General features: G+C 41.0%; 1 protein-coding gene across 21 annotated transcripts in view; it reads right to left on the bottom strand.

The window, feature by feature from the left end:
* The window catches only part of MADD (MAP kinase activating death domain), a 67370-nt gene extending 55799 nt beyond the window's left edge, over positions 1-11571 (bottom strand). For 18 of the 21 annotated variants that reach the window (XM_086462461.1, XM_086462460.1, XM_086462465.1 and 15 more), the window contains exons 1-7: positions 11510-11571; positions 8161-8775; positions 5159-5462; positions 4688-4819; positions 3977-4090; positions 3173-3253; positions 387-565 (exon numbers count right to left, since the gene is read on the bottom strand). In XM_086462461.1, the coding sequence (XP_086318587.1) occupies positions 387-565; positions 3173-3253; positions 3977-4090; positions 4688-4819; positions 5159-5462; positions 8161-8775; positions 11510-11571 (1487 nt within the window). Of the gene's footprint in view, positions 1-386; positions 566-1323; positions 1381-3172; positions 3254-3976; positions 4091-4687; positions 4820-5158; positions 5463-8160; positions 8776-11509 lie in introns of all 21 variants that reach the window. The other 3 variants (XM_086462457.1, XM_086462459.1, XM_086462458.1) reach the window with 1 other exon arrangement.
* Between the last annotated feature and the right edge of the window lie 531 nt (positions 11572-12102).

The following is a 12102-nucleotide window of genomic DNA, read 5'->3' as shown; positions in this document are numbered from 1 at the left end:
CAACACCAAGACCCACTCAATGAGGGACATCATTCTCATGTCTGCTAGCTGAGGTGACAACTAAGTCTCCAGCTTTTTTTGTAGTTCAAGGCTGGTGATTTAAGCTGAGGATACAGTATCAGACTGACAAGTCTAGGTAAAGTACATGATCTATAGCAAAATGCAAGAAACAAAACACCCCCTCAAAGATACAGTTATGTTCATGCAGTTAATAGATCGGAGATAAACACAGTAATTTCTGCTCTTTTTTTTCCCATGATGTAAAGTGGAACCTCCAGTAGAACCTGGAAGATGCTGCTTCCACCACAGGACCCACAGAAGTGCCTGTGCTGCCTTCAAGTGCGAACTTCATGAAGACTCAACACAACCTTCCTGTTCAGCCTCACCTGGTAGCCACATCCACAGAGTCCACATCATTTCCATAGATGAGAGGGTTGAATTCTGTGGAGGGAGTAGACTGCAAATCATTCTGCGGTCTTCCCAGCAGCAGTGGCACCTCCTGCCCCTCATGGAACTTCTCTAGATTAAGAATGGGCTGAGTATTCAGGCTCATGCTGGCCAATGCCTAACAAAGGACAACGTTATGCACACAATCAGCAAGAGAAGTTATTCAAGGAACAAGAGAGAGATCAGAGCTACCCAGCCTTCTAGGCAATTGCAACAATTGTGCATGCTCCATTAGTTTGTCTTAAGCCATCTCCTACGCTGAGTCAACAAATATCTCCAGGCCCTCCTTTATGTGGATTGTCAAAATTATCTCCTCAATGCTGAAACAGTCCTGGAGCCAGCCAAGGGACAGCACAGAAGTCCACTTTCATAGCTCATTCATGACATGAAAACAGATAGGCCAAATTGGACCACTAATAGTACGGCACTGTGTACAACTTACTGGAGAGTTATTCCCATGAGTAATTTGAATACATCTTGGGACCTAGGGGCCTTGAAACTTGCCTTCCAACTTGGCCATTCAACCAGTGAGTCTGATATCCCAGGACAATGTGGAGACACCTTTACACAGGCATCTGCCTGTATCCCTGCAAACCTCCACTTCCCATCTGAATGAGGTCTTCATCTCTCCATAAAGCTATCATCCTCTTCAACCCTCATAACATCTTCAAGGATAGGCACTGGAGCAGCATAAGTAATAAAACAGTCCTGGACACCCAGACCTATCCTCAATCTTCCTCATCTCTCCTATTTGCCCACTGAGTCTTCACCTTTTTATTTCAAAAATAAATAAATATATAAAACAAAATGAAAAATAAAACTCCAAAGGAAAAGGGTAAAATGGAAAATTGAGAAGAAAATAATAAAATAAAGAACCTTGTTGTCAGGAGTGAGCAGCTGTTTCTGAGTGATTGCAGTCATGCTAACCAGACACTGGAGGCAAGATGGAAGATCATATGATAACACCAGCAGCCCATCACAGCCAAGACGAACACATGACCACAGAGAAACAGATGGAAGGAGAAAAAAAAAATCTATTACTACCAAATATCACAAATGAGAGGAAACAAAAGGGATCACAAAATAGGCACATCTTGGGAGAGAGGTCTAACTGCCCCACCCCGAAACATTCACATCCGGCCACTCTGGAAAGTAGAACGGCTGCTATTGTTATTGATGCAGCTAAGAACTTTCTACTGCAGTGTGAAAGCAGATATCCTGAATTTTATTCGTTGACACTAAGACCCAAAGGCACACAAAAGTGTTAACCTTAGTGATGTGGGCCACAACTTAGTCTTCTCTACTTTGTAGAGCAACCAGTAGCACTCCTTCTCCTTTGCCAATGGTCCACTTTTAATGTTAATGCCTATACATAGGGTCATAACGTGAACTTGGGTGAACACTCTGAGAACTTTAAATACATCTTCAAGGAAATTAAAATTTATTGTTCTGATATCCAACTGTGCCCTAGTGAGAGAGTTTTGCTGAATAGTGCCTGAAATTGCAAGGGGGTGAGGCAGAAGTGGGGGGAAGGCGGTGCTTACAAAACTCCAAGCCACACATCACTTCCATCTGTGCTGACAGCAGGTACTGGGGTATCATAGAGGTTACACACTTTGCTCTCCTGGTCTATGAGGAGAGAGAAAGAGGAGACCTCATCACATTAGTAACACACTTTACCTTTAGATACTGCATGCAGCGTGCATAAGGAAAACAGAAATAAAGAGATAAAACCTGCTTGACACAATCAGCCAGGATGACCCAAGCTGATTAATGGCTTAGCAGGACCTGAGAGGAGAGACTGAGACCTCACACACAGATCTGTGAATGGAGGGGAAACAAAGATGATCACAGCTTGATGGATCAAGTCAGAGTTTCAAGCCCACATGGCAAATGTAAAGAAGGAATCTGGAACTTGCTGGACCAACTGGAAACAAGTTAGCCCCAAACAACAGTAAAAAACAGAAACCGTATGTTGCATCCAGGAGCATTTCAAATTATCCCTCATCTGGCTAAGAAATTAACTGCAGTTATAAGTCTCAGTGATCACTCACTTTTCCAAATTAACTCTCTCCATTAAGACAGAAAAGCAGCAACTGGATATTTACCACTTAACATTTTTATCAATTGATATTGCTTTTCAGGATCAAAATGCTGTTCTATTCTAACATAGGTGATGTTCTAACTGGCCAACTATATAAAAGAGGCATATTAAACAGGTTGACAGAAAATTCCTAGTCCTGTACTTCCCCTACAATTGACAAAGGAGGAAGCAGAAGAGACAGCAAAAGATGAAACAGGTTAACAAAAATTACAATGAAGTCCTCTGGAGAGGGTACAGAGAGATCTGAAACAAGATGAAAGTCTCAGATTTAGCTTAGTCAGGAGAAGACAACATTAGAAAGTCATACAGCTCAGGGATCTCAAAAGCAGACACCCCTGTAACTTTGTTTAATCAGCCACCTTATTGATAAGTCCACCTGCACATTCAGAGAAGTAGACCTCTCATGACTGATCATAGGTCACTTTCTTAAACAAGAGCATTCTAGTAGTCTGGTACGTGTTCACATCCATCTGAGATGCACCAGGATACACATCTGCTTTTAGCACATTTTGCTTTACACTTGCTGACTTGCATTCTTGTCCAGTATAGCAAAAGAGCTGTGCAAGACTACATCTGCTAAGTTCTACTGAATCTGAGTCCCTTCCTCAAAGTGCTTATTACCTGTTTCAGATGCTTTTTCAGCTCCAAAGCTTCTGGTTCTGGCAATGCTGGCAAAGATTCTGCATTTGTGGGAACGATTACCTGGAATTAAGGACAGCAACAGAGTAAAAATTCCCCAGCTGTAGTTATTTCCAAAACAGAGTCTCCTGAATCTCCGCCCCTCCAGAGACCAAGGAATAAAAGCTATAAAGTAAAATAATTAATTTTAAAAAACCCACTACACAATACACACACAGAAAGACATCTGCATCAATACTTTGATTTTCACTTCTTTATGGTTGTTACTGTTCACAATATCACAAAGAATGGAGGAGTTACTTTATCATTTACCACAAAAAAAGGGAAGTTTGAACGAATCCACACTCATCCTTTGGAATTTGCATCAAGCAGAAGATGTTATACACATTTCCCTTGAATCAGCCTTGCTCATGCCCCAGTAGAAAACGGGATACATAGTCCCATTTTAATCATTACAACCAATGCTACTGGAAGGCTCTTATCAGATTTGGTTTCTTAGACAGGGCTATAAGAGACAGAGTCACAATTACTCAAGAAGACAGCTTCACCATTCGTTTGAGGGTTTATCTTCTAATGATACAGCCAGACGGATTAACTGAAAAAGAATGCCTATGAGCAAAAGAAATGGGGACCCTGAGACACAACAAGGAATGGAACCCTAGAGTTTAAGATGGGAGTGGCAAAGGCAGACTGAGGCCAGGCATTCTTAAATTCTCAGTGGGTATATTGATGAAAGCGCACAGTTCTCTGGAAATAAAGCCACAAGTCCTCATGGGCACCACTTACCCTATTGGTATCCAGGTCAATAAGCCATACATCATCAGGCATTTTAAAATCCAGTTTGTAAAGGAAGAAACTTGCTGGAACACCAATAATATAAGGTGTAGGGGCTAAAAGCAACTGAGAGAGAGAGAGACTTTAATAAGGACAAGATCTGCATTTGTTATCACCATGTTCTTCACAAATATTTATTTATTAACTAGTAAGATGGCCTGCGTTCTGTCTTTCCAAGCAAAATAATGAGCTCCTGCAGAGAGCTGACTATTGGTAAAACCCAGGCTCCCAGTTGAAGTAACTCAACACTTCATATTTCCAAGGAGAATAAATCGCAGGCAACAGTTTCTAAACCCTGAATCAAAGGCCCTCAAGCATCCTTAAATATTACTCCAGACCCTCTCCAATGAACCATAATATTCAGCTGGGGGAAGGGTGGGGGGTAAATACTCATCACAATACTGTGGATCTACAGCCTTTCAGCCCTGCTTTTGAACCACTGCTTTGAATCATACTATTTGTTAAGCATGCTTTGAAGATATCCTAAATAAGTGGTGTTACCTACAATTTAAATAGTTAGTGGTGCTCAAACATTCTTTGCAAGGCAGACTTTGCTACAATCCCAGAGAAAACAGCAGGGAAGGAAACAAGGACTACTCCTATATAAGTTTCAGACTTCACAGAAACATCCTTTGCAAAGACCAATAAAGGAGAAATAGGTACCTGTTCTGCAGATGCCATGCAGGTGGGAAGCAGAGGGATCACTGGGAACATGTACTCTAATGGGTAGATCATAGCCACAAAGGCCATCACAGACATGGAGAGTGCATTATAATCTCGGGACTGCAATACAACCTGCAATCGAAGAAACTCACATTAGCACTGCAGCAACCGTTCACTTCTAATATCCCCGCCCGGGGTATACAAAGATCACAGCCTGGAGGCCTCTGGTTTGATGGCTGTGAACTGCATGACCCTCCATTAATTTATCTGAAAACAAGCTTCAGATGCTTTTTTGAGCGAGAGCAAAACTTTTCAAAATGGGAACCTCAGAAGGAGCTATTCCTTCCCCCTGCAGACAAACTGATTCCAGGCAGTGCAGGAGACAGCTGTTCTACACATCCAGCCTACCCTGGTTCTGAAGAGGGCAGAGCTTCCTACATACCTATCAAAGATCAGCTCTCCCCTTCTTACCTTGTGCTCCAGAAGGATGCAGGTCAGCACCTGCAGGCACGCGTCCACTCCCAACAACTCCAAAGGCAGATGTAATGGAAAATCCACCAAGGTGAAGCGGGATGGATCAGGAAGCGCAAAAGTCAAAGCTGGCTGCAACTCATGTGGCAAGACCTCCACATCCACCCGCTTCTGACCAGCAACAGGCATCGGTGAGCGGAGCAGCCGATATATCCAGGACTCAATCTCCCGCAAGTCATGTAGCAATGCACTGGACTTTTCTTCCACCAGGAGGGAGCCTGTGAAAATCCGCCACATTGTATCTCTGTACAGGGAGAACAACAAGGTTAATACTCCAAGAGCTTCACAGCCATTCCCTTCCACAGGGAAAGGGCAGATCCACTGAGAATTAAAAGATGCAGCAAAACATCTGGTCACATAGAGAAATGGAAGGTAATTTATTAAATGAGGATTTAAGCTCACTGAAACAATCACTGTGGTGAAGTATAAATCTCTATGTGGCAGGAATCAACACAAGTATGTCACTTCCACCTGAGAGTTCATTCATTCATTTAAAGGGTTCAGTTCGTCCAGATCTCTGAAGATCACTCATTGCCCTGGTGCTTACATGCATACAGGATACTCTCATATCTCATCCAGAATTGTGGCAGACTGATTGACTGGTTTCTGCTTCCAACAGTCCTACAAACCTTTGCAAAAATAGGAACTAAACCAGAGATGATAAAAATATGCCACACCAAGATCTCCCAGATGTTTTGGCATGATAAAATACTCTTTTTCATCCTATACTAAATTGCATTGTACCTTTCTTAAGAGCTAAGCAGCTGTCCAGATTTTGGGACAACAACCCATGGCAGAACTGGATGCATTTCAGCTGAGAATATAAATTTCTGAAAGCTGACTAGAAAACATTTAGGTATCTTAGCTAAATAAACAATTTTTCCATGTCCTAAGCTAGCAAGCTGTAAACTTGTAGCTCACAGACAGGCTGGCCAAAATGCATGCACAGCATTGCTCAGGGCCTTCAGAGCTTCAAAAGTTGAAATTGAGTCTGACAGGGAAGCAAAGTGGCTTGCCCACTTCAGCCCTTAATGTTGTAGCACAATAAAGGCTGCAAACCTGCTGCAGACATTCTCCAAAAAACTTCAGCCTGATAAATATCTTCAGTTACTGTAACAGATCCCTTAGAATTGCATGGGTTCAAATTACAGATTTTACCTTACAGTTTACAGTTTAAAAAAAAAAAATCAAAAAGAAAGAGCAAGAGCAAAAAAAAGATGACACTGGAGGCTTCAGAAAGGAAGAAAAATGACAGAAATCTGGAGGGGTCAAAAGAAGGGCAATTTGAAATTATATCGAGCAAGTGATTACACCTCTCAAGAACTGTGATGCTTCTCATCCTCCACTCTTCCTTCAGCTGCTTGTAATGCACTGGACATTAGGTTGTTAACAAGCACGCTCAACCTTTTGCATGCTGTAAGGATTCAGCTTCATCTTTATTCTGCCACCACTTCAAAACTATTCTACTTTTCCAGGTCACAGCTTGCAAACCACATGGTAATTCAAACCTGCTGCTTTACTTTCCCCAGAGATGTATGCCCAGCATTCCTTCTCTTGCCCTCCTCATCTGTCACTCAGTTCTCCTTAAGAATTATGTCCAACAAGAGCAAGTTTTTCAAATACCACATGCCATTCAAACACTGGAATACTTTAGCACCCCTTTCAAAAATCACATGAGCTCACAGAGTTGAGGAAAATCAGGAAGTTCAGCTTTTTTCTGCCTCAGTAATTATCAGACTAAACAACGTGACAAAATAAGCTGCCTTAATACATATTTCCATTGCGGAAAAAGAAAAGCCCTTTTGTTCTGACAGAATAATTTTTTCCTTAACAGTCAGTAGATTCAGGTGATAAATCTGCTAATGCAGGAGTCATAAGCCCAGGACACTCTCCTAGAACTATTAAGGGGCAGTCACCCAAGAAATAGATTACTGCTCTGTGAACAGGACAGATTTCCCCCGTTCATGCAGAATATAAAGAGCTTATAAAGATGAAAATGATAGATGTCCTGTCATTTTTGACAAGTTTAATTTGGAGTGTACCAAACTACTTAACTCACATTATGAGCTATCTCATAGCCCCATCCCTCTTACTATTGATACAATCTCCTCCTCCGGAGATTCATTTTATACTTTCTCTTTTCAGTTAGCATATTGGAAAGGAAAATATCATCCTGGAATGTAGGTGTCAGGCACAACAGCACAGATACATCCATGACTGATATACATAAAGACATTGTTCCTTCTTTACACTACAGTGCAGCAGCTTTTGTTACATACCCAACATTATAATAGCAGATACGTAAGATTACTACATTACATTAAAAAGACACCAAGTTCCCGTTACTTTGCTGTTACCAACCCCCATTCCCATATGCTTCCTAGACAACTCCTTTGTTTTCCATCTCTCCTCCCTCTCCCCTTCAAAGATTGTACTTTGATCTCTTTCAGCCATTCCTGCTTCTCTAGTCTTTTCTCTCCCACGCTGAAGTTCAGTTTCATAAGCTTGTTAAGCACGCTTTCATCATTTCCCTCTTGCCTCAAGTGGAAATTCTCTGTTATTTCCTGGCTGTGTCTAATTTGCCAGAGAATCAGTCCTAACGTACACTGCCACAGACCTTATATGCCAAAGTAACAACAACATCAGTGCTCAGCTTCAGAAAAGATCATGCTCAGTCAGTTGTTAGCAGGATAATGCCTCCTTAGGCATATCAAAAAAGAATATCACAGCAGGTTACAGAATCAGACAGAAAAGTTTTAAAGAAACATCACAAAAATCTCCTTTTCCTACTGTGATCCTGGGTTAAAACAGCAAAAAGGTCAACCATTGGAGTTTGGCTGCTTCTGCAACCACACCTGTAAGCCGCAATTTGCCATGCAGACAATTGCAGTCCTGGATACAAACAGCAGGAGGAAAAAGTTCTTTCTTCCCCCTCAACATACCTCTGCACCCCACGAGGAATCCCCAACTTCTTGCCCAACAATCTCTCACTACAGCAGTCCACAAGTCTTTTGAGGGTGTACAGACACTCACGAAAGGTGGAAAAGAAGGGATAATGACTAAGGATGCACAGAGAAGTCAGCGTGCTGTTCCGAGAGCGATGGCTGCCTTTGGCCAGATGCTTACTGCGCGGTGATCGAGTCACATCTGGCGTAGACTCCGTACTTGGAGCCTGTAGTGAAGAACCACTCTCTGGACTCTCAGTGCCAACCCCCTCTTGGGGTGCAGATGCATCCCCAGATTTGGGGATTTTCTGTCCCTCCCGAGCTCGATGCCCTCCTGCGCCTTCTCCCTTCTCCTTGGGTACTCGCTTCTGGAAGGAGCGGTAGAAGTTGACACAGATTCCATAGCGAATGACACCTGTATCTTTGTCTGTGAGCGTGAAGACGAAGGAAGTGTCATCACGGAAGCTCATGCGCTTTTGCCGCACACTCAGGCATCCTTCTGGCTGGCAGAAGAATACAACATCAGGCGGTAGAGGAAAGTCCACGTGGTCTTCTAGAGGGTAACGTCGCAGCAGTTCAGGAGTCTGAGCAACACTATCACTACTTGGCTGCCTACAAAAAAAGCAAACAAAACATGCATAGTTGACTAATGCCAATAAAAATCTTTGGTATCTCCCTACTAACATGTCAGGAGCCTGTGGGCTCAGCTTCATCTTTGTTTCTTCTCCCTTGTACTATCCAGGGAAAGCAGAGCTTCTCAGTCACTAGCCACAATGCTCAATCACTAGCACAAGGCCACAATTGCAGAAAGGTTAAATAGAAAAAAAGTCTACATCATCACTATCAAGGCCCAACAAGGAGCCTGTTCAAATTTGACTGAGAAAAGGACTTTCAGAAGTATGTTGTTCCCAGGAAAACACCATATTTTCATGTTTCCCTGACTTTGATTTCCAAAATTAATTTAACTGCACAGGTCTCCGGGCAACACTTGGTTAGGAAATACACTGTCCCTCTCCAAATATACAGTCAGATGAAAATTTCCTAGATTTCAGACACTTATGAACAAAATGAAAAATCAAATGAGACAATCCAGTATCAATTCCTAACTGAGAAAAAGAAGAAATTACTAGGAAAGAACTCGGACAAATGGTGGACCGATATGGAGCTCATCCTGTAAAATTTTCATTAAAAAGTTCTAGCAGCCATAGATATATATATTTCTGTGTTTGATTTTCAAGTTGGATTTGAAGTGTAAGTTACTATAAAAGCTGGGTAGTAATATGCCAACCTATTTAACACTGTGGCTCACCAACCTTTGTACCACAGATCACTAATGGAACACAAAGACAGAAAGGCAATGCTGTTTATTCCCCATTTTCCACCAGAAGACCAGTTTCTTCTAAGGTATTAACTATCTTCCTACCACTATTCTTCCATGAAAGTTACTGAGTAACTGCTAGAGAAATAGTATGAGATCCACACAGTGAAGGAAGAAAAATATGTTCCCAGAACAACCTCTCTTTCTCTCACCGTTTTATAAAGTAATTAGCATTTAGTATCATGTTTACTAAATGGATGTCATACAAGATATTTTCTCACCTTGATACTTTAGATTTGCCCATTTCAAAACACAAATGACACTTCCTTTTTCTTTTATCTGAGAGGTGAGAAAACCCAAACAAATAGTAATAGAATGTTTGTAATTTACAAAAGAAAATCACTGGTGTAAATAGCTCTGCTGACTAATTCTCCCAAAATAATACTTTATTAAAGAAAAAGTAAAAATGCTTCAGTATTAAAACATAAATTGGTAAAAAAATTTATACTGTCTGTACAGTTAAGTACTGAAATACTGCACAAAAAGAAAAAAGAAACCCTAAAGAGCTTTTATATTTTAGTGGACAAAATTAATACACCATCTGCTGAAGAATAAATGTCAAATAACGCTAATACTGTTTAGAGAGTCTATTTGTCAGTTAATGGTTAAAGAAAATGTCATCAACAAAGTACCAGTGAATATATCATCAGTTCATGCCTTTGCAGTAATATTAGCTACAAAGACAGTCTTCTCAGACATATAGAAAATTTGCATCTAATAAAAGGCGAATACTTCCAAAAAGCATTGGTATTTGCGCATGGTGGATAACAAGATGGAAAGGTAAAGGCCACATGGAGCTCCTAAAGATTTTGCAGTAGAAGCTACTTCAGCCAGCTCCATCTCTTATCATAAGCGTTTTTGAAGCGCCTAATGAGACAATAGACCTCTGAGCATTAGCAATCTAGCTACCACTGCCCAGCAAAAAGCAAGAGAACTCCAGGAATCCAGAAGTGATGCTGGCAAATTTCTAAGTGAGAACATCAGACACCGTAAGCATCACTGGAAGAGGCAGTTAACATTTTTTCCTCTTTCTTTTCAGTCAGTGACACACATATGGAAAACCTGGTTATTTTTCTACAGACAATAAGAAGTAACTAAACTATTAAATTATTCTGTCCATAAAATACAATAATAATTATTACTTAGGATTATGTGATTTCCTCCACTTAGCCTACTTAAATATTGCACTCAAAGTATTCTGAAAAGAAAGTGGGAGGTAAAGCAACAGGCTGGTGCACATAAATGACTGACACTTAGAAATGAAAGTAAAATAGACTTTGGAATACGCCCATTAACTAGACCAGCAGAAAGTTAGTGAACAAACTTTGAATAAAGAAAAATAATGTTTACTGAGCACCTGTGTATTTGACAAACAGCACACACAACATCCCCACATTTCATATATGCCTTAAGTAAATAAGCACAACATTTTATCTATTGATAGTTAGTAAGATTTTAAAAAAGAGAAAGCATTCATGTCATTACTATGAGGATAAATGAGTATTAGAGAGAGAAACAGCCAAGTAAGGCAAGTTCCAGATTTTTTTATTTTTAAATTGAGTTTATAGACTACACTTCAAAAGCTAGGAAAGCAACCCCAAACTAGTAGTTCACTGGTATGTGGCTTTCGGTATTTTGAATTTGCAAATCCCTCTATGATGCTAGTACAAGCCAGGAAGTTCAGACACACAGGCTACCTGAGAGTCATATATAAACGGCTTTTCTTAGTCACCCTTTGCAAGACCCTTGGAAAGAAGTCTAAAGACCACAACTTAAAAAACTTCGGCTGCACTAGTATCTTTCAAAAACTGCCCTGGCCCAAGTAGATGCTCCCATCATGGTAGCATTCTGCATGCATTCCGGAAAGCACTTCCTCGGCACCAAGCCAAGCTTCATCAATGGCTCCTAGGCTATTTATCCCCACTGTACTGCCCAAGCAAAAGCAGTGCTGAGATGCTTTTACATTACCTGGCTCCAACGATCACAAGATAGTCGAGTAACCGAGGGCAGATTTTCTTTTTCTGCACCATTGTCCTTGATGCCCCTCCCAATGTAATCTCAGTGAATTTCTGTTCATCGATCCAGTAGTCAGTTATACAGTCAGCTGTGATCAACTGCCTCGGGGAACAGAATCTGCTTGCAACTGTCTGGCAAGTCCAACCTATGACCAAGGAAAGCAAGAGTGTCAAAGGAACAATCAGGAATATCAAATACATATAAGCAACTTCATGACCACAATTACACTGCCCAAAAGCCTCAGTGTTCTGTGCAGTCATGGGCATCCAGAGACCTCTCTCTTCCTGAGCATAAAAAACACAACCACATGCCCACAAAAGCAAAGAGAGCTGAAAAACACACAAAGAAGTACAAGAGGATCTCAAGAAAGATCACAGACAAACAAAGAAGCATATCACTGGTAAAGAGCTATTCATTAAATGCTTCAAGGCAAAAGTATTGTTTAGGCAAATCCCTGGGATTCCTACAGTGCTTGGGAAAGGAGCTTTTATTGGCAATTCTGTACAGTTAAAACACTACTGAAGAAAAAAACGCAATCTGAACTT

Source organism: Leptosomus discolor, chromosome 3 (genome assembly GCF_034619465.1).
Source record: "Leptosomus discolor isolate bLepDis1 chromosome 3, bLepDis1.hap2, whole genome shotgun sequence".
Taxonomy (NCBI): domain Eukaryota; kingdom Metazoa; phylum Chordata; class Aves; order Leptosomiformes; family Leptosomidae; genus Leptosomus; species Leptosomus discolor.
This window is presented reverse-complemented; position numbering and strand designations above follow the sequence as displayed.